This window comes from Natator depressus, chromosome 5, assembly GCF_965152275.1.
Source record: "Natator depressus isolate rNatDep1 chromosome 5, rNatDep2.hap1, whole genome shotgun sequence".
NCBI classification, from domain to species: Eukaryota; Metazoa; Chordata; order Testudines; family Cheloniidae; genus Natator; species Natator depressus.
Window position 1 is genome coordinate 39,105,299 of NC_134238.1, and position 26,879 is coordinate 39,132,177.

Below are 26,879 nucleotides of genomic sequence, written 5' to 3' on the forward strand. Positions count from 1 at the left end.
TTAATCTTTCCTCATAAGTCAGGTTTTCTAAACCTTTTATGATGTTTGTTGCTCTCCTCTGGACACTCTCCAGTTTGTCCACATCTTTCCAAAAATGTGGTGCCCAGAACTGTATACAGTACTCCAGCTGAGGCCTCACCACTGCTAAGTGGACTGTGGCAATTATCTCTTGTGCTTTGCATACAAAACTTTGGTTAATACACCCTAGAATGATATTAGACTTTTTCTCAGCCTCATCACCTTGTTGATGCATAAGAATGGCCCTACTGGGTCAGACCAAAGGTCCATCTAGCCCAGTATCCTGTCTTTTGACCGTGGCCAGGTGCTCCAGAGGGAATGAACAGAACAGGTAATGATCAAGTGATCAATCCCCTGTCACTCATTCCCAGCTTCTAGCAAACAGAGGCTAGGGAGGCCATCCCTGCCCATCCTGGCTAATAGCCATTGATGGACCTATCCTCCATGAATTTATCTAGTTCTTTTTTGTTATGGTCTTGGCCTTCACAACATCCTCTGGCAAGGAGTTCCGTAGGTTGACTGTGTGTTGTATGAAGAAATACTTCCTTTTATTTGTTTTAAACATGCTACCTATTATTTTCATTTGGTGACCCCTTGTTCTTGTGTTATGAGTAGTAGTAAACAACACTTCCTTCTCTACTTTCTCTACGCCAGTCATGATTTTATAGACCTCAATCATATCTCCCTTTAACCGTCTCTGTTCCAAGCTGAAAAGTCCCAGTTTTATTAATCTCGCTTCATACGGAAGCTGTTCCAGACCCCTAATCATTTCTGTTGCCCTTTTCTGAACCTTTTCCAATTCCAATATACCTTTTTTGAGGTGGGCCGACCACATCTGCAAACAGTATTCAAGATGTGGACATACCATGGATTTATATAGAGGCAATATTCAATTTGTAATCCACTATGATCCTCGGATCCTTCTTTGCAGTACTACCACCAAGCCAGTTATTTCCCATTTTATAGTTGTGCATTTGATTTTTTCCTTCCTAAGAGAAGTACTTTGCATGTGTCTATATTGAATTTCATCGTGTTGAATTCAGACCAATTCTCCAATTTGTCATGATCATTTTGAACTCTAATCCTGTCCTCCAAGATGCTTGCAACCCCTCTCAGCTTGATGTCATCTGCAGATTTTATAAGCGTATTCTCCACTCCATTATCGAAAATATTAAATAGTACTGGACCCAGGAGTGTGGGCCCCAAAAGATACACCCACCCAGTTTGACAGCAAACTGTTAATAACTACTCTTTGAGTATAGTTTTTCAGCTAGTTGTGGAGCTAATTTATCATAATTTCATCTAGACCTAATTTCCCTAGTTTGCTTATGAGAATGTCATGTGAGACTTGTCAAAGCCTTAACTCAAGATATATCACTTCTACTGCTTCCTCCCCATCCAGTAGTCCAGCAAACCTGTCAAAGAAGGAAATTAGGTTGGCTTGGCAGGATTTGTTCTTGACAAATCCATGCTGGCCATCGTCCCAGTGCTTACAAATTGATTGTTTACTAATTTGTTCCATTATCTTTCCAGGGGTCGAAGTTAAGCTGACTGTAATTTCCCGGATCCTCTTTGTTCCCCCCAGGATAATTGCTAATAGTTTCAAGATAGCTTCAGCTAGTTCCTTAAGTATCCTAGGATGAATTTCATAAGGACCTGCTGCCTTGAATATACCTAACTTATCTAAATAGTCTTTAAACTGTTCTTTCACTACTTTGGCTGCATTCCTTCCCCCTACTTGTCAATATTAATATCTGGTCACCATGAACCTTTTTAGTGAAGACTGAAGCAAAACAGGCATTAAACACCTCAGCGTTATTAATGTTATCAGTTATTAGCCTCCTTCCCTGCTGGGTGGGGCACCTACACTTTCCTTAGTATTTCTCTTGCTCCTAATGTGTTTAAAGAACCTATTCTTAGCCCTGGTCTACGCTACAAGTTTAGGTCGAATTTAGCAGCGTTAGATCGATTTAACCCTGCACCCGTCCACACAACGAAGCCATTTTTGTCAACTTAATGGGTGCTTAAAATCGATTTCTGTACTCCTCCCCGACAAGGGGATTAGTGCTGAAATCGACATTGCTGGGTTGAATTTGGGTTAGTGTGGATGCAATTCGATGGTATTGGCCTCCGGGAGCTATCCCACTGTGCTCCATTGTGACCGCTCTGGGCAGCACTCTGAACTCCGTAGAGTGGCCAGGTAGACAGAAAAAGCCCTGCGAACTTTTGAATTTCATTTCCTGTTTGGCCAGTGTGGCAAGCTGATCAGCACAGGTGACCATGCAGATCTCATCAGCAGAGGTGACCATGGAGTCCCAGAATCTCAAAAGAGCTCCATCATGGACCAAATGGGAGGTATTGGATCTGATCGCTGTATGGGGAGACTAATCCATGCTATCAGAACTCCATTCCAAAAGAAGAAATGCCAAAATATTTGAAAGAATCTCCAAGGGCTGAAGGACAGAGACTATCACAGGGACCCGCAGCAGTGCCACGTGAAACTTAAGGACCTTAGGCTAGCGTACCAAAAAACCCAAGAGGCAAGCGCCCACTCGGGGTCAGAGCCCCAGACATGCTGCTTCTATGATGAGCTGCATGCAGTTCTAGAGGGGGCCCCTACCACTGCCTCACCCCTGTACATGGACTCCTCCAAGGGGGGAGTCTCTCGCAACAGGGATGAGGATTTTGGGGACAAGGAAGATGATAGCGCACACCAGGCAAGCGGAGAAACAGTTCTCCCTGACGGCCAGGAATTGTTTATCACCATGGATCTAGTACCCTCCCAACCCGGGCTCCCGGACCTTGAAGGCGGAGAAGGCAGCTCTGGTGAGTGTACCTTTGTAAATATAATTCATGGTTTAAAAGCAAGTGTGTTGAATATTTACTTTGCCCTGAAGACTTGGGATGCATTCACGGCCAGTACAGCTACTGGAAAAGTCTGTTAACATGTCTGGGGTTGGGGCAGAAATCCTCCAGGGACATCTCAATGAAGCTGTCCTGGAGGTACTCCCAAAGCCTTTGCAAAAGGTTTCTGGGGAGGGCAGCCCTATTGCGTCCTCCATGGTAGGACACTTTACCACGGCAGGCCAGTAGCACGAAGTCTGGAATCATTGCATAAGAAAGCATGGTAGCGTGTGGTCCCGGTGTTTGCTGGCATTCAAGCAACATCCGTTCTTTATCTCTCTGTGTTATCCTCAGGAGAGTGATATCATTCGTGGTCACCTGGTTGAAATAGGGGAATTTTATTTAGGGGACATTCAGAGGTGGGCATTCCTGTTGGGCTGTTTGCCTGTAGCTGAAAAGAAATCATCCCTGCTGTTAGCCGCGCGGTGGGGGGAGGGGTGAAGCGCTAATCCCAGAGAAATGGGGGGGGGGGTTGTGCTGCACGTTAACCCGAAAACATCAGCCCCTCCTTTTAAATGGCCAATGTGTCTTTTTCAATTTTAATCTCCCTTTTTCCCCTCCCACAGCTGCAAATGTTTCAACGCTGCGACTAGCATCTCCGTCCCAGAGGCTAGCACAGATAAGAAGGCGAAAAAAACGCACTCGCGATGAAATGTTCTCTGAGCTCATGCAGTCCACCCAAACTGAAAGAGCCCAGCAGAATGCATGGAGGCAGACAATGGCAGAGTCCCGGAAAGCACAAAATGAACACGAGGACAGGAGGGATGTGCGAGAGGACATGTGGCAGGAGTAACAGGAGAGGTGGCGGGATCAAGAGGAAACGTGGCAGCAGCATGATGAGAGGAGGCAGGATACAATGCTGAGGCTACTGGAGGATCAAATTGATGTGCTCCGGTGTATGGTTGAAGTGCAGGAAAGGAACAGACCGCCACTGCAGCCCCTGTGTAATCAACTGCCCTCCTCCTAAAGTTCCATAGCCTCCTCACCCAGATGCCCAAGAACGCGGGGGGGAGAGGGGCGCCCTCTGGGTACCCAACCACTCCACCCCAGAGGACTGCCCAAGCAACAGAAGGCTGGCATTCAATAAGTTTTGAAGTGCAGTGTGTCCTTGTCCTTCCCCCCCCCCTCCTCTCCCACCCCAACCTGTGCTTTCCTCCTCCCCCACTCCTCCCAGGCTACCTTGGCAGTTATCCCCCTATTTGTGTGACAAATTAATAAAGAATGCATGAATTTGAAACAACAATGACTTTATTGCCTCTGCAAGCAGTGATCAAAGGGGAGGACAGGTGGCTTACAGGGAAGTAGAGTGAACCAAGGGGGCAGGTTATCATCAAGGAGAAACAAACAGAACTGTCACACCGTAGCCTGGTCAGCCATGAAACTGGTTTTCAAAGCCTCTCTGATGTGCAGCGTGCCCTGCTGTGCTCTTCTAACCGCCCTGGTGTCTGGCTGCACATAATCAGCGGCCAGGCGATTTGCCTCAACTTCCTGCCCCGCCATAAACATCTCCTCCTTACTCTCACAGATATTGTGGAGAACACAGCAAGCAGTAATAACAGTGGGAATATTGGTTTCGCTGAGGTCTAACCGAGTCAGTAAACTGCGTCAGCATGCTTTTAAACGTCCAAATGCACATTCTACCACCATTCTGCACTTGCTCAGCCTATAGTTGAACAGCTCCTGACTACTGTTCAGGCTGCCTGCGTACGGCTTCATGAGCCATGGCATTAAGGGGTAGGCTGGGTCCCCAAGGATAACTATAGGCATTTCAACATCCCCAACAGTTATTATCTGGTCTGGGAATAAAGGACAGCAGCTTTTGAAACAGACCAGAGTTCCTGAAGATGCGAGCGTCATGTACCTTTCCCGGCCATCCCACGTTGATGTTGGTGAAACGTCCCTTGTGATCTACCAGTGCTTGCAGCACCATTGAAAAGTATCCCTTTCAGTTTATGTACTGGCTGCCTTGGTGGTCCGGTCCCAAGATAGGGATATGCGTTCCGTCAATGGCCCCACCACAGTTAGGGAATCCCATTGCAGCAAAGCCATCCGCTATAACCTGCACGTTTTCTAGAGTCACTACCCTTGATAGCAGCAGCTCAGTGATTGTGCTGGCTACTTGGATCACAGCAGCCCCCACAGTAGGTTTGCCCACTCCAAATTGATTCCCAACTGACCGGTAGCTGTCTGGCGTTGCAAGCTTCCAGAGGGCTATCACCACTTGCTTGTGATCTTGGTATTCTGGCCCTTCAGGGCAGGGGACAGCAAGTTACAAAGTTCAATGAAAGTGCCCTTAAGCATGCGAAAGTTTCGCAGCCACTGGAAATCATCCCAGACCTGCAACACTATGTGGTCCCACCAGTCTGTGCTTGTTTCACAGGCCCAGAATCGGCATTCCACGGTATGAGCCTGCCCCATTACCACCAGGATGGCCAAATTGCTGGGGCCCGTGCTTTGAGAGAAGTCCGCGTCCTCATCACTCTCGTCACCGTGCTGCCATTGCCTCCTCACCTGCTTTTGCAGGTTCTGGTTCTGCGTAAACTGCATGATAATGCATGAGGTATTTACAATGCTCATAACTGCCACGGAGATCTGAGCAGGCTCCATGCTTGCTATGGTATGACATCTGCAGGAGAGCAGAGTGGCAGCGGAAGCGATCGTTCAATGACGATGGTTTGCAGACCTACTGCACCATCTGCTGCCAAGACACAATAGATGAGTGGGCTGAATGCTTGCCGTGTTATGGCGAGACAAGAGCAGCCGAGCAGAGTTGCAGTGGAAGCGGCCCTGTGAGACCAGCAGGAGAGCAGAGTGGCAGCAGAAGCAGTGGCTGACGACCTGCGAGGTGGATTCATGAGAGCAGAGTTGCAGCGGAAGCGGGAGCCCATGAGAGACAACATGGAGAAATTCGCTGTCAAGACTAGCAGGAGAGCAGAGTGGCAGCGGAAGCGGTGGTTCGATGACTATGGTTAGCAGTCCTACTGCACCGTCTGCTGAAAGCAGTATGGCTCCCGCATGGAAAAAGGCCGCGAAACGATTGTCTGCTGTTGCTTTCACGGAGGGAGGGGTGACTGACGACATGTACCCAAAACCACCCGCGTCAATGTTTTTGCCCCATCAGGCATTGGGAGCTTAACCCAGTATTTCAATGGGCGGCGGAGACTGCAGGAACTGTGGGATAGCTACCCACAGTGCAATGCTCCAAAAGTTGACGCTCGCCTCGGTACTGTGGACGTGCTCCGCCAACTTAATGCGCTTAGTGGGGCACATACAATCAACTGTATAAAATCACTTTCTAAAAATCGACTTCTATAAATTCAACCTAATTTTGTAGTGTAGACATACCCTTATTGTCTTTTATGTTTCTTGTTAGGTATAACTCCATTTATTCCTCAGGGCTGGTATACACTAGCAATTTATGTTGGTATAACTGCATTACTCAGCGTTGTGGAAAATCCACACACTTATAATGACTAATTCCCGATTTGACAGCAATATGTCGATGGGAGGGCTTTTCCCATTGATATAGCCACTGCCTCTCAGGGAGGTGAATTACCTGCGCCAATGGGAGAAGCTTTCCTGTTGGTTTAGGTAGCATCTTCACTGAAGTGCTGCTGCAGCCTTTTAAGTATAGACAAGTTCTCAGCCTTTCTGATTTTGTTCCTACATGCTTGTGCTATTCTTGTGTACTCCTCTTTAGCAATGTGTCCATTTTTGTTTAAAAATCTTGACCTGTAATATGTATAAACATGTTTTTCCTCATGCTAGTATGTTTTCCTTCAGTAAAGATGTAAAGGAGTGGCATAAATAGAATTAAAGATACTTTGTGCAAAATATGCACCTGGTTATCAAGAAGTGTGTTGATAGATATCAGTAGATTTACTGCAGAGTTCTGTGCTTGCTTTGATTAATGACTACATATGAAAATGTTGCCTATAAATTGCAGTGCAGTGCTATTAAGTTTTGTACTTAACAATGCTCACTGTAGAAGCACTTGCCCTTCTTTCCTCGGATTCCTAACCCACCAGCAATCCTTCAAGCACCAGTACCTGCAAACCCATTTGTTGTTTCCTCTCGTGATTTTTCCCAAGAAGTGCTGATTGCCCTTCTAGCTACCAAACATTCCTGCTAGCAGACTTGACCTCCATTCCAGCTGCAATTTTACAGCCCAGGGGAATAACCATTTTTAGTTGCCTAGCCTCTCCCATGTTGCACAGGGAGTTTTGTAAGTGGCTTATACATGGTATTAGTCAGTAAAGTAGACCTAACGCATGATTAAAAGCAGTCAGATTTTTTTAATGATTTCCTTTACATTGTGATTCATAGTCATATTTTTGCATTATTTGAATATGTCTTTTAAGAGTGATTATTACCTTTTTAACAAGTGTAGCCAGTGTAGACACTTGCAAGAACAAAGAGATAGACCAGGGATAGGCAACCTATGGCACACATGCCAAAGGCGGCACGCGAGCTGATTTTCAGTGGCACTCACACTGCCTGGGTCCTGGCCACCGGTCCAGGGGACACTGCATTTTAATTTAATTTTAAATGAAGCTTCTTAAATACTTTAAAAACCTTATTTACTTTACATATAACAATAATTATAAACTTTTAGAAAGAGACCTTCTAAAAAGGTTAAAATGTATTACTGGCATGCGAAACCTTAAATTAGAGTGAATAAATGAAGATTTGGCACACCACTTCTGAAAGGTTGCCAACCCCTGATGTAGACACTTGCAAGAACAAAGATCAATAGGCACCTGGATCAAGAGAGCCTTTTAAGTAAGATTGCTGTTTAGTTGCATCATATTTTTGATTTGTTGAAAGATGTGTAAATAACTCATACTTCTCTGCTTTCCCCACCCTCAGGAGGTCAAAGAGAGTACATTTTGCTCAAGGATATTTCTAATGGTTTCACACCTCCACACGAGCTTAGTGATTGAGGAGAAGCTATGGTTTAGGGGGAAGACAAACTGAACCCAGAACCCTGCGGTTCAGTGCCAATCTTTTCTCAAACAATTTGCCGATGTACAACTGCTACCTTACCTGCCCAGCCCATGTGGCCAAAGGGCAGTTTGAGTTGTAGGCTTATAGTTTACAAACATGTGTATGAAGTGGGAGTCACAGTGATGAGGGTTGCGGTCTTAGGAGTGGATTCTTAGAGATATGGTTGGCTGCTAATATCTGGAGTAGACCCAGAAAAAGGTTGAGGACCTTTTGTTTGCTTGAGGACCTCTGTGGAAATCAGGAGGAGGCTACATTGCACAGACAAAAGCCCCTAAGTAAAAATTAGATCATTTGGCGACTCAATGAAATAGCAGACTGAAATGTGTGCACTTTATTTTAAAGCTGCAATTATTCTTGATCCAAAGCTTAGTTAAAATCAATATGAATCAGTTCTATGTCTGATAAAAGACCACGGATTGGGAGAAAATGAAGGACAGGTGGCAACTCTGAACTGTAAAAGATAAGTGTCTGTTATGCATGATTTAATTGAAGATGTTGCATAATAGAGCTGCTGTTTTAGTTAAGCTTTTTATTGAAACTTCATCACATTTTTACTTTTTGTTTGTTTTTGTTTTTCCTCTTTGTTCCTTTTTTCTTCATACTGTGTCTCATACAAATCTGTTGGCTATCAGTACCTGAAGCCTATATAATATCTCTAGAATGTCTCCATCACTGAAATATGCAAGGCAGTTACCTGAAGCTCAGTACATTTACTCAGTATTCTCTTGACTTGACAGCTAGCTCTGAAGTCCAGTTTGGAAGAGCAGTCCTGCAATCTTTGTTTCACTAGCTCTACTCAGATTTGCTTTGTATAAGGTAAAAAGAAAAGGAGTACTTGTGGCACCTTAGAGACTAACCAGTTTATTTGGTTAGTCTCTAAGATGCCACAAGTACTCCTTTTCTTTTTGCGAATACAGACTAACATGGCTGTTACTCTGAAACTTTTGTATAAGGTGTTTATCATTGCTTCTTAATCTACAGATACTTTTTGAGAGAGGGAGATTACTTACCAGTAACTGTAGTTCAAGAAAACTGCATGTATAGATCCCACCTCTTCATTCAATTTTTGTGGTGATTCTTAAATGGATTCCTGAATAAGTTGAAGGAACAGAGTGGCAATTGAAACTGTTGTTTCTCACTTTTGTGGGGTGCTGCTACGATGCATGTGTTACTCCTGGGAGAATTCTGTGCCAAAAAATTGAAAATTCTGCACACAATATTTGAAAATTTTATTTGTCAAAATAACACAATATAAGCATGCCAGTTTCAATTATTTTGATAATTTATTTCAAAATATCTGTCGGCAAGTATGTCTAACAATGCAGACCAAAAAAAAAAGTGTGTGGTTTTTTTTTGTTTTTTTTTACAAATAGATTCCTTACTAGGCATATTAATACAGAACTTTGAGTAATTCATTTAAATTCTAATACAGAACTGTATTTTCTGCACCTGTCAGAAGCAGTGCAAAGGCTTGGAGGAGCCAGGATTAGTGGGGGAGCTGAGGGAGAGGGAAGGAACCTAGGACTGAACCTGTTGGGTGTGGGTGGTAGGTTTTTTGTTTTGTTTTGTTTTGGGGTGGGGGGGGGAAGATTCTTAAGTAGTTGGGAAGCCTCCCCTGATGCAAACCCTGGCTGACCCAAGCCCTCTCTCATTTAGGCAGGCACATCTGCCCCTGTCCCCACAGCCCCCAACCCCATGGTCTCTGCAACCCCCTTCTCCTGTCCCCAGGCTCAGTGCTGTCATCATATGAGCTCCTAAGCCCATGCCCCAGTGTGTCCCCTCCACAGGCCATTCTGAACTCCAGTCTGTGACCCCCCCCCCCCAAAGCCCTGTGTGCCCCACTCTGTCCTAACCTGGTTCTGCAGGCAGGGTGCTGTGATGAACTTCCACTCTTCGGGGAATTTGCAGCACTGGGCATAGCTTTTTTTCCCCCTAGAAAATATATTCTGCCCCAGAAGTGCCGCAGTTCCCCCTTTTGCCCACCAGGGGTTGTTCTGACATCACAGTGGTCTCTCGTGGGCAAAAGGCGGAACTGCAGCACTTTTTAGGCAAAATGTATTTCATGCAAGAAAATACAAAATTATGTGGGACAGAGGTATTCCACGTGTCTACAGATGCACACAATTCACCCAGGAGTAGTGTGTGTGGCCTCAGTGGACACTGCTAAGTATTGACGTGCCACACAGATTCCAATTGTGCATATCCACACAGGCAATTGTTTTACTGGTAAATAAACTTAATTATTTTCCTTTGTGAAAAATATTACACTAAAAGGGTAATAATTTATTACAAATTTCTACTCATCTGCCCTTTCCCCTCAGTTGATGTATTGTAATGCTTGTAGTAATATTTCATTCAAAAATAGAATGGGATATTAGAGAGCAGACTTACTTCCCCTCAATTAGTGGGTATATACCATTTGCTGTCAAGGTGGCTTTTCCCAAAGTTTTGGTTGTAGAAAGTTTATTAGCCATGTATTGGGAGTATGAATCCAGGTATATGGATCTGTAATTCCTGACTTATTTGGAAAATAATATCCTACCAGGTAAGTAATTCTGTGATATAACAAAATAATAAGAGGAAACTAAAGCAAACAAATATCACACAAAAGTAAATATGACTAATTGTTTAAAAAGTTAATTGTTTTAGTTAAATCCTTGTAAAAATAGTTTGTTGGCAAAGACACTGAATCATCTGACACTTATTTTTGCAGAGCTAAGTTCAGAAAACCTCAGAACCTGCTTTAAGATCATCAATGCTTATATTTTTTTATCATCTTCTGAATTTCTACAGGTATGTGGGGAAATGAAGTTACTATTTTGTGAAGCTTTGTGTTCACCATTTAATTTTGATTGTTAGTAGTGTATTGTGCCAAAAGACACTTTTCTACTTTTTCCTATATCAGGACATATTTTTCATATCAAAGTATTATTTTGCTGTAATAACTGATTCATTGCACATTGTGGGCTTTCAGTAAAATAATGTAGTTGAAGATTCTGGTTTCTAGACTTATACAGCATTATATTAACCATATTTACAATTTTAAAATATCCATTGAAACATTCTTATTAGGGAACAATAGTTTGAAATTTTTAATAAAAATAATAATAATGTTTTTATTATACTAGTGCCCACAGGCACCAAGTTAGTTCTGAAACACATTGTGCTAGGTGCTGTATACATACATAGTAAGTGATAATCCCTTCTCCGAAAGAGTTTACAATTTAATTAGGCAAGACAGACTAAGGAAGGAAGTTGGTAGTACTGTATTCTCATTTCATAGATGGGGAATTTAGACCCAGAGATTAAGGATCAGATTTTTGAAGGTACTGAAATCAATGGGTGCTAAGTGCCTAAATACTTTTAAAAATCTGGGCCTAAATGACTTTCCCAAAGCGTCTGAGGAATTCTGTGGCGGAGGTGGGAATTGAATCGAGATAATCTGATTTCAAGCGCAGTGACTTAACCATAAAATGATCCTAGTCCATCTCTTTCTCTGTTGTGCCTCCCTTCCTATTCCATTTTGATTGTAACTCAAAGGTTGAATTCCTTTCATTTTAAATAGGAGTGTAAGAGACATGCATTTTTTAAGTTTATATATGGGTTGTCAGGAATAGCCTGTGTGATGCTCAGCTGTGCAGAAGTAGAATTAATGTATCCAGAATCAACTAGGGTTTATTGGAAAGAAAAGGGAAGTTTTCATTTTAATAAAATTGACTGCATTACATTTGTTTTCTGGTCAACCATCCTCTGTCACTTGAAACTGGTTATTGCTTGAATAGCGTAGAATCCCCCATTTCACTGTAATTGAGACAATCTGAACTGTCACCTGTTAGGCTATTTTTAACTGTGAGAGAAGGAAATCAGACCTGTTTGTTACGCCATCCCCTAAATCTCTCTGTTTTTGCAAGAAGAAAGATGTAAAATACAGAAAAATTGAGAAAAGTTGGGCTTTGTGTATTCTTTTATCTAAATTTATTCCTGTACTTTGATAAAGCTTAATTTGGAACTTAATTTGCTTATTAAATAGCTATTACTAAAATAAGGTGTATATTGATCCTATAATTTTAATTTCTTTAATAAGCAGAAAAGTCAAATGTCAAGTGAAAATTATTGGAGACTAAACTATGTTCCATATGAAACTCTGCAGAGTTCAATTTAAATGGATTTTACTTCTGTACCCAATCTGATTTAAAATGTAATCTTACTTAAATTCTAAATGGAGAAATTTATGATTATATACATATTTTTTAAATTGTTGAATCATAGTCTCTCAGGGTTATAACATTTAAAGGGGCAGGGGTTTTCATTGAAAACGTAAGTCAAAAGTATTCCCCCTTCCCCATTTGGCTGTAGAATTAATATTTTTTGTGACTTGATTTCCATGATAATGTTTAGGAAAGCAAGTGTTTAACAGGAAATGAAATTATTGAAGTAATTCTTACTTTCTGGACAGTACTAAGTCGTTCTTTGATTAACATTATTTTTAAGTGTAGAATTCAAATTTTTGTAGATATTGTACATGACAGGATTCTCACAGAAGAGACTAGTGGTGAAAATCTGTTGAATACTGTTTTAAAGAAGAAAGATATTATGCACCGCTTCAGTTAAGAAACATTTTTGAGTGCCCTCAAGATTCTTTTGAAAATTATATCAGAAATGCTGTCACTGGAAGAATATTTTATTCCTATGCAGGTTTTGCTAATGGGTAGTTAAGGTTACTAACTACACTTCTTAGTACAATAACTAAAATTCTAGGAAATCATCAGTTAAACCAACAGTCTCATCCAGTCCAGCCTCATCTCAGATGCTCTCCCATCCAAACATCATAATACCAAAATAAATAGTCCTCAGTCCTTCCACAGGTGACTCTCTTTTGATTCCATAATATAACCAACCACAGTGCACACACGTCCTTCCTCATAATCACAATTAAATGCATAACTTGAACTCTGATTTTTCAGCTAAATTAAGATGTTACATGTAGAATTATGTGCAGCATTAAATTTAATGTATTTGTAAATGAACAAGTGTGAAGTTAGAGTTAAGACTGTGTTTGCAGAAGTCCTGAGTATCTGCACTTCCCAGTTGAAATTGAGTTCTCAACATTTTTAAAGATCAAGATTTCTCAAGTTGGGTAACCAAAAATGAAACATCCTAAACTTTGGTACTATTTTTAATTATACAGTACTTGTGAAAGGTAAATAAATAAGGGGGATCTGCTGGGGCCCAGCTGAAGGGAGAAAAAGAGACATAGTACTGAGAATTAAGAAAAGGAGTACTTGTGGCACCTTAGAGACTAACCAATTTATTTATAGCTCACGAAAGCTCATGCTCAAATAAATTGGTTAGTCTCTAAGGTGCCACAAGCACTCCTTTTCTTTTTGCGAATACAGACTAACACGGCTGTTACTCTGAATACTGAGAATTAGGTAGTCTACAAAACAGAAGAAAATATAAATAGGTGACTGATGGAATGGGAATTGAGATTGAAAGAATGGAATAATATAGGAGGCAAAGGGACTGCAGAATCCAGAGGAAAAGGGATGCTGAATTGGAGGGGAGGAGAGAGAGCTGTAGAGGAAAAAGTCAAAAGTTAAAACAGAATGAACAATAAGCAGAAAAAAAATGAAGAAAATCCTTAGAGATAAAAGGAGAAAATGAAAGGACAAAGATGGAGAAAACAATAAACAAATAAAGACACAACATTGATTACTTAAAAATGCATATTGTTATCCACTCTTTGGCTTTATGTTCAATTCCAGCCAAATAATATTTCTGAACAGCTGCATTCTACACTATCTGAAGATTCCAACTGGAAGTAAAAGATTTCAGGTTTATCAGTCTGCTTTTTCCAGGTATTAGTCCAGATTCTAAGCTTTGGTACACTGCTAATACTAATCAAATGAGAATGACAGAATCTTGTATACTTAAGAATTTGAATGGAGTTGCATGTAGTCCACCCACACTACAGTGGAGTGGACCATTGTTCCTCACTAGTGAGGGAATGAATGGCCTCTAAACCAGAGGGATTTTTTAATTCCTACCTCAGAAAGGGTAAGCTGCCAAGAACTTTCAAACAAGCTGTGGTCAGCCATCTGCCTGTCACGGGGTCCACTCACCACTAGGGTGCCTCCTCCTGGCTGCTCTGGGCATTAAGTCCTTCCAGGTGCTGTGCCTTCTTCTATCAGTCTCTCAGCCCATCTCTGCAACTCCATGTGCTCTATCTTCGTGACTTGGTTCTCAGGCCAGGTCTCTATGGTCCTCCCCTTCTGGGGTAACAGAGTATTTCAGGGCAAACCATCCCAGGCAGTCTACTCTCCACTGCCTGGCCTGTGCCACATCCCCAGTGGTTAGCAGGGGAATCTGGGCCCACCCTTTACTCCAGGATCCAGATCAAGGGCCCTCTCTTCAGCAGCCAAGATCTGCATTATCTTATTCCTTGCTGCTTTTCCTCTGAGTCTTTCCTCCTTTCTGGCTCTCCCCCCTTTCTGGATTTGCCAGCCCAAACTCCCTTTTTCCAGGGAGTGACTGCAGACTACTTCCCTACAGCCCCCAGCTGCTCTCAGCTACTGGGCTTTATACAGGCTCCACCTGTTTCTGTCCAGCTGAACCTCATCTAATTAATCCCTGGCTCCACCTCCAGGTGCATCTGGGGAATAAATTGGCCCATCCAGCCACTTTAACCTCTTCTGGGAATGGTGGAGGGCAACACCTCATCACACTGCCCAAGAAATCAATTGTGGACACTGTTGCTGCTTGCCTCTCTTTTCTGGAAAAGATCCCTGAGAAGGTGGTTGTTGGCCAACTCCAACATATGGCACTCATAGGTTCTTTGGACTTCATCCACTCAGGTATGACCACCCTATGGCACAGAAAGAGTGCTTATAGTTGTGGCTGACCATCTCAGGGCAACGGACAGAGGCCAGGCTGCCACAGTGATCTGTGGTCATAGGGTATTGCTGACCTGACTACAAGACCTTTTAAAGCTGATTGAATTAAACTAGAATAGTTCCACTTGTTTCTCTCAGTACTAACTCGGATACTAGTTTTGGTTGGCTGCTGTTCCTTTCTGAAGACTTTCATTCATAGATTCCAGGATTAATCTGATCACCTCTTCTGTTCAGTGATAGACATGTTTATATATGAGACAATATGGTTTACAGTGTTTTCAGCAGCTTTTGAAAAATGTATCTTGCTTCTATTAGCCTATGGACTAGAGCTATAGGCCAGCATGAAAAATACCTGTATTGTCACACCTCCTGTAATTTAAAGGAATAAAACAACTCTGAATTTTTGTACTGTATTTAATTGAAGTATATTGCAAAATCAACTTCATGTTTTCCTGCTTTGCTGATTTTCAGTTTTCCTCCTTATTTATTATTACTGTAATCAGCCAGTAGATGGTACCCAAGTGCAAGAAGCCAAGTCCTGGAGGCTCAGTGGCTTAGGGCGGTGGTTTTCAACTTTTTTGCATTTGTAGCCCCCTAAAAAATATTTAATGGAGGTGCGAACTCCTTTGGAAATCTTAGACATAGCCTGTGGACCCCCAGGGACCACAAGTTGAAAACCACTGCTCTATGGTGGTAACAACCTTTGCGAACCCCAGGTTGAAAGCCACTGACTTACAGGGTCAAGAAGTCAGAGGATTCCAGGACTGTTGGGAGGAGCCATGGAGAGAGGTGGTGTGGAGGTCACCACTTGGCAGGACTGTGTGGGTGTGGGCCTCGAAGAAAGGAAGAAGGACTGTGTTGTCCTGGATGTAGGTGAGCGTAAACCTGGGGGGAAAGGACTTGTGATGGACACTGCTAATTTGGGACTGGTGGTGAACACTTTGAACGTAGACCAACAAATTAAATAAATAAATCTCTACAGTTAACAGAGCAGTTTATTTTTTGCCTTATGGCCTGGATCACAGACATTCACTTGCTTCACTTGCAGGATAAACCCCACAATCCGACCTCTGTCACCAATTTGTTTTACACACATGCACCCCCCATTCCATCTGGACACAGGTGCTGATAGATGTCCTAAGGCACCTTTTTCCTCTTTGGGATGAGCAGAGACCCTGTTTGTTTATGTTCATCTGGAAGCCCCTGATACAAAGACCCAATTGCACACACAGGAGTTCTGAGACCATTTATATAAAAGAATATTAGGCAAGGAAATAGGTACAGACCAATGGGCCAAAATGTGATAGAGGACTGGGGAATTCAACAGCAACAGTGAAATATTTAAAAAAAAAAAAAAAAAAGCACAATCCATTCTTCCGCCTCTAGAAGTATCCAACCCCACCAGCCACCTAAGGCCTCTGATCCCACCAGTGGTGCATATAGAACTGAGATGCAATAGCCTAGTGAGGTTGCTGCTCAGTGTCTGCTCAGGCTGGACCTCCAGCCTGATGGGATAGGATACTCCTCAGCTACTCATACTTCACCTTCCCTTGGGACGCACACACGCGCACACACACACAAACCTAAGTCCAAAGTGCTTACCACCTGTCCCAGTCTAGCAGTGGCCATCACAGTCCTGTATCCTGGGCTCACCCACATCCAGGACAACGCAGTCCTTCCCTTCCACCAAGGCCCTGCCCCACTTGGCTCCTCCGGCTTCTTGCCCCTCTAGATCATTGATCCTCGTAGACTTGGCTTCTCACAGTTACATGCCATCTGCTGGCATATTAAATTATCCTGGATATTTGCTTGAAAACACAATCTTTGTTTCTCGGTTTATCAGTTCCTGATACTTACTACTGCCATTATCACATGGATTTTAAATCATCCCTCACTATAGTGTCTGGAGGTCAGATTCTGTCACTCTTATGCATAGTAACTAGTACCTTATTCACCAAGTAGTTCCACTGATTAGGGCTACTGTCTGAGTAATGTACTGCCTACTGTGAGCAAAGGTGACAGAACCTGGCCCTTGGTGGCATTTTTTCTCTTTTTTTACAGAAATCATTACAGACTTTAGGGCAGAAGGAACCATTATGATCTACGACAAAATTTTCAAAAATGCTTAAGTCCCACTTTCAAAAGTGATGTAGATATGTAGGAGCTTTTAGGTGTGAGAAAACCATAAGGCTTATGCTACACCAGCCGATCAGCCAAAGAGACCCTTTCATTCCCTCCTCAGGAAAGATGAGGAAGATGAGTGCTGCTCAGAAGGGGAGGAAAAACAGAGGCGGGCAATCCTTATATGGGGCCAAGAATTTTCTTTCCCCTGCTGTTCTAGACAAAGTACTGAAGATTCAAGGGCAAGACATTTGGAGTTTTTTAACTTCTGTTTCCAGCCACTGGATTTTTTTGTGTCTGTTTGCCAGATTAAAGAGTCATCTGGTACCAGATGTCTTCTCCCTGTATAGGTACTTGTAATGGAGTCACCTTTCAACCTTTTCTTTAATAAGCTAAAATAGTTTGAGCTTGTTTAGTCTCATGGTAAAGAATATTTTCCAGACCACAAATCTTTCTTGTGGTGCTGTTCAGAGGCCCCTCCAATTTTCAACTTTTTAAAATGTGGACACCAGAAATAAGCACAACATTCCAGTAGTGATCTCACCAATACCAAACACAGAGGAAAAATTACCTCCCTAATCTTCAGTATTCCTGTTTATACAGATCAAGAAATATCCACAAGTAAGGTATATAGCCTTTCTTCACTGCCTAACTGTGATTAATCTATAATGCTGTTTGGAGAAGTTAATTGTAATATTATAGAAGTTTTGATAGCTTTTTGGATTACATATAAATAACAACCGATTAGTTTAGAAACAACAAAGATCCTCCTCTCTATGGAAGTATTGCTAGCAATAAAAAAGAAAGAAATGCACATCAGGGGAGAGAAAGATACAAAAAATGTGATGCAAATTGATGAAATCATCACAATTCTCAGCAATGTTAAAAAAAATTCAAAGACACTAGCTGGTCATTTTGGATTTTTTGTGGCTGTACAGTAGATTATAACTTTTCAATAACTACCATTTTCCTACAATGTAGAGGGTAAAGTTTAAATGTCATGCAATTTAAATGTACATCTTGCTGCAGCTTATGACAGAATTAGCTCTTTGAGTTTCACTCGGAATAACAGTTGTAAATAAAATTGATTTACAGAATTCATAATATGTCAAGGTTTAAGGGGTTTTTTTTTGCCCTTCATATAATGCAAATAGCAAACGTTTCATTTTGGTTTTCATTTAATTTCAGGTGTATTCAGGTGACCTATGCCGATCATTTTGTGAGCTCTTAAAGGACATAACTACTGAAGGTCAAGTTCAAGTGCTGAAGGTAGTGTATATTGTCATTTTTGGTGTTTCACTTAAAGTGAGTAAAAAAATCAGTAACTTATTACAAACAGCAGGCCTTTGTAACACCTTTAGGTATAGCATTTAGCTCTTACAATCATCTCAATACTCAAGGGGCCTGATAGAAGAAAACCTCTCATTGTTTCCAGTAGTAATTACTAGTGAAAGCACCGGTTGTTTTTTTGTTTGTTTTTGTTTTTTTTTTTGACATTTTAACCATACAAATTTTAACATGCTCACTTGATGAAATAATATTAGTACATTTAGTTATGAAGTCTATTGTAATATAAAAATGGAACAGGAAAGATTTGGGATTTTTATAAGAAACAGTAAGTAAATTTCTGAAACCTGTCATGGGTAACAGAAATATCTGAAGACAAGTTCTGTGTAGCTTGAAAGCCTGTCTTTCACCAAAAGAAGTTGTACCAATAAAAGATATTACCTCAACCACCTTGTCTCTCTAACAGAAAATTATCAGTCATGTAGTGGTAAAGGTATAATGCTCATAGATTCATAGATATTTAGGTCAGAAGGGACCATTATGATCATCCAGTCTGACCTCCTGCACAACGCAGGCCACAGAATTTCACCCACCACTCCTACAGAAAAACCCTCACACCTATATCTGTGCTATTGAAGTCCTCAAATCGTAGTTTAAAGACTTCAAGGAGCAGAGAATCCTCCAGCAAGTGGTCTGTGCCCCATGCTACAGAGGAAGGTGAAAAACCTCTAGGGCCTCTTCCAATCTACCCTGGAGGAAAATTCCTTCCCGACCCCAAATATGGCGATCAGCTAAACCCTGAGCATATGGGCAAGATTCATCAGCCAGATACTACAGAAAATTCTTTCCTGGGTAACTCGGATCTCACCCCATCTAATAGCCCATCACAGGCCATTGGGCCTATTTACCATGAATATTTAATTACCAAAACCATGTTATCCGATCATACCATCTCCTCCATAAACTTATCGAGTTTAATCTTAAAGCCAGATAGATCTTTTGCCCCCACTGCTTCCCTCGGAAGGCTATTCCAAAACTTCACTCCTCTGATGATTAAAAATCTTAGTCTAATTTCTAGTCTAAATTTCCTAGTGGCCAGTTTATATCCATTTGTTCTTGTGTCTACATTGGTACTGAGCTTAAATAATTCCTCTCCCTCTCCGGTATTTATCCCTCTGATATATTTATAGAGAGCAATCATATCTCCCCTCAACCTTTTTTTAGTTAGGCTAAACAAGCCAAGCTCCCTGAGTCTCCTTTCATAAGACAAGTTTTCCATTCCTCGGATCATCCTAGTAGCCCTTCTCTGTACCTGTTCCAGTTTGAATTCATCCTTCTTAAACATGGGAGACCAGAACTGCACACAGTATTCCAGGTGAGGTCTCACCAGTGCCTTGTATAACGGTACTAAAACCTCCTTATCCCTACTGGAAATACCTCTCCTTATGCATCCCAAGACCGCATTAGCTTTTTTCATAGCCATATCACATTGGCGGCTCATAGTCATCCTATGATCAACCAATACTCCAAGGTCCTTTTCCTCCTCCGTTACTTCTAATTGATGCGTCCCTAGCTTATAACTAAAATTCTTGTTATTAATCCCTAAATGCATGACCTTACACTTCTCACTATTAAATTTCATCCTGTTACTATTACTCCAGTTTACAAGGTCATCCAGATCCTCCTGTAGGGTATCCCTATCCTTCTCTAAATTGGCAGTACCTCCCAGCTTTGTATTATTCGCAAACTTTATTAGCACACTCCCACTTTTTGTGCCAAGGTCAGTAATAAAAAGATTAAATAAGATTGGTCCCAAAACCGATCCTTGAGGAACTCCACTGGTAACCTCCCTCCAGCCTGACAGTTCACCTTTCAGTAGGACCCGTTGTAGTCTCTCCTTTAACCAATTCCTTATCCACCTTTCAATTTTCCTATTGATCCCCATCTTATCCAATTTAACTAATAATTCCCCATGTGGCACAGTATCAAATGCCTTACTAAAATCTAGGTAAATTAGATCCACTGCGTTTCCTTTGTCTAAAAAATCTGTTACTTTCTCAAAAAAGGAGTTCAGGTTGGTTTGGCACGACCTACCTTTTGTAAAACCATGTTGTATTTTGTCCCATTTACCATTGACTTCGATGTCCTTAACTACCTTCTCCTTCAAAATTTTTTCCAAGACCTTGCATACTGCAGATGTCAAACTAACAGGCCTGTAATTACCCGGATCACTTTTTTTCCCCTTCTTAAAAATAGGAACTATGTTAGCAATTCTCCAATCATACGGTACAACCCCTGAGTTTACAGATTCATTAAAAATTCTTGCTAATGGGCTTGCAATTTCCTGTGCCAATTCCTTTAATATTCTTGGATGAAGATTATCTGGGCCCCCCGATTTAGTCCCATTAAGCTGTATGAGTTTTGCTTCTACCTCAAATATGGTAATATCTACCTCCATATCCTCATTCCCATTTGTCATGCTACCATTATCCCTAAGATCCTCTTTAGTCTTATTAAAGACTGAGGCAAAGTATTTGTTTAGATATTGGGCCATACATAGATTATCCTTGACCTCCACTCCATCCTCAGTGTTTAGCTTTTTTCACAGCCATATCACATTACCTCAACCACCTTGTCTCTCTAACAGAAAATTATCAGTCATATAGTGGTTAAGGTATAATGCTCAAATGTCCTTCTTAAGATTTGACTGATTTTCTGTATGCTATTATTTATGGTGAGTCTGATGCTACTTGTTGGTTAAAGTATTGATTAGAGGATGGAAGTCCTAGAGAGGGAAAGTAAAACACAGCAGCAGAAAACCCAAGTGTAGATGTAAAGATCAAGATTTAACTTAGTAATTTTCTATTGTGAAATGTCTTCAGAAGATCCCCATTTTAAGAAGCATACCAAGCTGTATGATCACTGGACCATTTTAAGCAGTTTAGCCATTAATAAGCATGTACTCTTTAATCCAAATATGACTGTACAAGACTTCACTTCTGTAATGGAACTTATTTTTCTTCTTCTCCTTCTTTTGTTGATAGATGGAAGAAATCTTGAATAATGCTATTAAGCCACTGACCCATAAAAGCAAGAATGTCATGATGCAACACAGAACTTGCAAAAAAAAAAAAAAAAAAAAAAAAAGTTTGGGTCAATTAACACAGCTCAGGGTCGGAGGCAAAGGTGGCTCTAAGCTACCTTTTTATCTCCCCCAATCCTTGTCCCCTGCTCAGGCCTATCTTGGAGTAGCCTAAAGGCACCAGCTCTAGTGCTCTGGTCATGCTTTCCCCAGATGTTTCACACACATCTGTTCTTTGCACTGATGGAGCTGGATTAAAATGGTCATGAGATTTTTTCCCCAGTCACTTAACTCTACAGGCAGCTTGGAGTATGGAGCTTAGTGAGGACTTGAGTGTAATGTGAGTGTAGTGGCCCAGTGAGTGTAATGTGACTTTAAAATAATTGTATTGGTTTGTTCTATAGCCTAGCAGCAATACTTTTACACTGTAGAGACAAATTTGTGAGTGGCCAACCATTGTATTGTAAAGCTGTTGTACTCAGGAAATCTTAGGGAGCTAGTTACATTTGCCTTTACTTACATTTGGGTATGATGAGAGAGAACTAATGGAAGCTAGATAGTTGTGCTATTTATACTTTTTTAAAAAACAAACAAACCTACGTTAACAATTCACCACACTGGAACATTTCACGTTCAAAGAAAGACCTTGGGGGTCAGCACTATTGTATTTAATATATGGCTAGCAGTGAAATCTTGGAATCTGCAGGAAGCTAATCACAATTGTATTTGACTATCATGGCAGTTCAGATACGAAAGGGATATTGTGTGAGGTGGACATAGGTTTAAATAGGTAGGTATTTAGTATAATGTGGCCTAGAATATAATATAGAGGATACACATCACTATTAACTAAAAAAAAAAATGCAAAAAAATAATTCACAACTCCAAATACATTTTAGAAAATTGTTATTATTTTATTTTTAAACTTGGCTCTGAATTTAGTTATAGTTTTAGAATATTTTACTTTTCATTATTTGGATAAAAGTGCAACATTAAGAAATTGTATTTAATTCTAAAATTGCTTAAAATATTTCTTAACCTAGATTATTTTGTAATAAATAACAAATGTTTCTCACTGACATATTAAAAGGTAATTAACTTTGTCTAACACTCCAGAAATCTTAGGGTTCTTCCCATACATCTAAGTATTTGTTCATGTGGGTAGTGAAAACTATTTTATCTTGTGGCTGCTTCCTTTCTGTAAATGTAATATTAAATGTGGTATATTTTAGTTGCACTCTTTAGTATACTTTCAGCATGCAAAAATGTCATCCAGTTCAATTATTTTAAATACAAGTACAACCAAGCGAGAAATGTCAGAAAAATTTTGGGGGGGAGGCATGAGTGTATGTGTGTAGATTCTGTATTACCTTAGCACCGAGGAGTTCTAGACATAGTTCATAGGCACTGTATAAAAACAGAGAAAAAAGATTATCTCTGCCCTAAGGAGTTTACAATCCGAAATATAAAACAAGAGACAACAGATGGATACAGTTGGAGGAATATAAGAAAACAATGAGACAATAGTGGTCATAATAGGCAGTTGTGACAACACACCAACATCTTAACCACTGTCAAGTGTTTTATAGGCACAGTGGCAAAGCAGAGTTTTGAGGAGGGATTTGAAGGTGAATAATGAGATAGCTTTGCAGATGTTTACAGACAGTGCTTCCCAAGTGTGTGGGGCAGCATGAGAGAAAGCACAAGGGTGCATGTTTGAAAATTTAATAAATGGGCAAAGAAGTTTGTCATCATAGGCTAATTGGAAGCAAGCTTTGACAGCTCTGTAGTGAATGAGAGATGTTAGGTAAGCTGGACATTGACTGTAAAGGGCCTTGAAAGTGAATACACTCAGCTTATGTTTGATGTACTAGAGAAGGGGAAGACAGTGTAGGGATGCAATGAGGGATGTGACATGGTCAAAGCGACACGGTAGAAGAATGATCTTTGCAGCAGCATTCTGAATGGAGATGAGTGGGGCAAGATTGCATTTGTCAAACCCAGAGAGAAGGGTGTTTCCATTAGTCAAGACACGAGATGAGAGTTTGGACAAGATTTTTAGCTAGATGGATGGTTAAGAAAGGCCATATCTTAGAGATGTTATGGAGAAAGAATTGGCAAGATTTATGTATAGCTTGGATGTGAGGACCTAGAGAAATGTTGGAGTTGAAGATGATGCCCAGGTTATGGGCCTGATGGTGATGTTGTCCACACTGATCAAGAAGGGAGATAGCAGGGAGGGCTTGAGGAGGATGATTAGGAACTCCGTTTTAGCCATGTTGATTTTGAGCTGATAGCTAGACATCTACAAGGAGATGTTAGAGAAAGAAGCTGAGATTTTTAGTATGGACAGAAGGAAATAGGTCTGGAGTAGCGGTAGATCTGTGAGTCATCAATATAGAAATGGTAGTTGAATTGAGATTTCCCAGAGATAAGGTGTAAAGGGAGAGGAGAAGAGGACTAAGGACAGAGCCCTGTGGAATCCTGACAGAAAGTTGAAGGACAGATGAAGATGATCCTCTGAACAACACACTGAAGAAGTGATGAGAGAGGTAGGAGGAGTACCAAGAGAGGATGGAGTTATGGAAGTGAAGGGAGGATAAGATTTCAAAAAGAGGAGCATTGTTGATGGTGTCAAAGGTGACTGACACGTCAAGGAGGATGAGGATGGAGTACTGCTTCTGAGCTTTAGCTGGCAGAGCTCATAAAAGACTTGGCAAGAGCAGTTTCAGTGGCATGCAAGAATCTAGGATAGAGTTAGAGGAGAGGGACTCCAGATAGTGATTGTAGATGGCGCATTCGGTGAGCACTGTTTAGAGCGGAAGGATGGTCTTGTGATTTAGGCACTGGACTGAGAGTTGGGAGGTCTGGGTTAATTTTCTGGTGCTGCCACAGATTTCCTATTTGGCTTTGGGCATCTAATTTAATTTCTCAATGCCACAGTTTCCCATCTTTAACAAAGTGGATAATACTCCCTTTTTCCCACCCCCTTTGTTTTGTTATTTAGATTGTAAACTCTTCTAGATAAGAATTATCTCCTACTTTGCATTTGTACAGTGCCTTGCACAATCTTGGTTAGGGTACTAGTTGCTAATGTAATATAAATAGCTGTTTTTATAAATGGTATTGTTGGGTTCATTCATGTTACCTTTTTTTTTTTTTTTTTAATAAAGTTTTTGGGAACTCCAAATAGATATTGTGAAAAACAAATCTTGGTAAATTCATTTCTGAGATCTAAAAATACAAGTATTGACACTTTAAATATGCCTTTTGAGGAAACTTGGAAGAAAATAAGAGATTCATACTGTGCAATTCAGATGTTAGAATAATTATGGTTTATTACTGTCACTGTTTGAAAAAATGATGTCTTTGCTAGGAGGTTTAACTGTGTCTCTTAAGTCTTAGTTTGACTTGCATTCTATTTTATTAATACAACATTATTATTCATATAGCAGAAGTCTTCAATGAACTGATTTCTCATTGTGATATACTATTTATGATAAAAAAAATTGCAGTGTATTTTGTCCCAAGGAAAGCCAAGAAAAACATTTTCTGTTCTGAAGTATTCATGATGGAACTTGAAAGTTAACAAGCTCCTTTTTTGGTACCAAAATACTGCAGAAGCTTTGTTTCCATTCTCACTCCAGTTCCCATCTCCCTCCCCCCAAAAAACTATCTATATGGGGAGAAGATTTCCAATAGTAGAGGCCTTTGTTATCTGGCAGACAAAGGCATACTGAGATGCAGTGCCTGGAAGAAGAAGCTGAGCTGTATACAATTTTCTGCATACAGTACTTGTCACTTAATGTACCTAGGCTGGGGGTGTGGAGCCTTTGGTTTGGGGGCCACTTTTGATCCTTGAGATGCTAAATTGTGGCCCTCGAGGGCACTTCTATTCAGAAGAAAAAAATTATTTGATTATTAATTGAAAATGTGTTTCTTGAGCCAGGCCCTGTGATTTTTAAAGTGAAGTACTTGAATCAACCATCTCACTCTTGGGGTTATGTCCACACTGCAATTAAAAACCTGTGGCTGACCCATGCCAGCTGACTCAGGCTCACAGTGTTTGGGCTAAGTGGCTGTCTAATTGCAGTGCAGATGTTTAGACTTGGGCTGCAGCCCAAGCTCTGGGACCCTCCCACCTCACAAGGTCCTAGAGCCTGGGCTCCAGCCTGAGCTCAAACATCTACACCGCAATTAAACAGCCCCTGAGCCCAGCAAACCCAACCCAGCTGGCATGGTCCAGCTGTGGGTATCTAATTGCAGTGTAGATGTACCCTGGGAGGAGGTAGTGGACACTGTTTTCCCACCTGCCTCTCATTGCCTTCTTGCAGCCCCAACAACAATTCTGATGGGATCCCATATCTCTTCAAACAGTTCCATTAGGCTGTTCATTGGCCACCCTCAATCACTGTTGGGATGTGAGAGCCACAGAAGGAACAGATTGCAGCCCAGATGGTTTTTAAATGGCTTCCCTTACTCACAGTAGCCTGGTGGAGGGGAAAAAGGGAAGAAGCTGACAGTCATACCTACGGTTCCTAGGTGGCTTGTGGCTGCAGCACCAGCTGATTATGATCCCCAAGAAATCATATGCCACTTGACTATAGCCAGAGTGCATTGTACGCCAGCCATTCCCTCTCCACATCTTCAATATGCTTCTGCACATCTCAACATTTCCCCTATGATAGATAATGTGAGGAAGGGAGACATCAGAGCCACATATACTGGCTCTGTACCCTACTAGTGACTCTCACGCACTGGGGGAAGTCCCAAAAAGAGATTTGTGGGTGATTTCTGCTCCCTTTTTGCACCCTGAGAGATGCCAAATGGAGCAGAGTGGCCCAGAGGATCTGTCCCAAAATATTGATTGTAGCCTCTTGACCTTTGTGAAATAACATGTTTGGCCCTCAAGCTGAAAAGGTTGGATACCATCTCATTCACTGCCTCATTCATTCACCTTCTTTTTGTGAACAAGTAGAGACAACTTTAGTCTTCTGATGCTTAGCAATGTGGTATCAATTTATATTCTTTTTTTTTTTTTTAGTCTCCCCTCTTAGTCTTCTATCTGGTTGTATCTCTGAAATATACTTGGAGGAAATTACTTTGTTTTGAAAAATGCACCAGTATTTTGTATGCAAACATCTGTCTTATACTACTAACGTTACAAATTATGCATAATGTTTTTAAAGACACATGCTTTATTTTAATTACTTTGTAATTCAGGGAACTTTCTCAGTGTATATTTCAACAATCTAATTTACATTAAATCCCATAAATTACTGACCAGCAAACTGTCATGTTAAGGTTTCCTTCCATATCAAAAATTGACATGCCATATTTTCCTCTCAACATTTTAATATTAAGGCAACTTTGGGGCTTAGATATTGTATGAAAATTTATACTTTAAAGAAAGTAATTTGAATACATTGATTTTGAATAATCTTGTAAACTAATCTGTTGAATTTAGATAGGCTGGAGCTTTCCTGACAAAATTTTGTTTTCTTAATATCTACAGTCAGTTTCCTCTGGGTGTTTATAATTTTTGTGTAGGGTTAAAAAGGCTCTGT

General features: G+C 41.0%; 1 protein-coding gene across 1 annotated transcript in view; it reads left to right on the forward strand.

Moving 5' to 3' along the window:
• IPO11 (importin 11) overlaps window positions 1–26,879 on the forward strand; it is a 299,402-nt gene that overhangs the window by 170,280 nt on the left and 102,243 nt on the right. Inside the window, exons 24-25 of the mRNA XM_074952611.1 lie at window positions 10,643–10,722; window positions 18,132–18,212. Coding sequence (XP_074808712.1) covers window positions 10,643–10,722; window positions 18,132–18,212 — 161 coding nt within the window. The remainder of the gene's footprint in view (window positions 1–10,642; window positions 10,723–18,131; window positions 18,213–26,879) is intronic.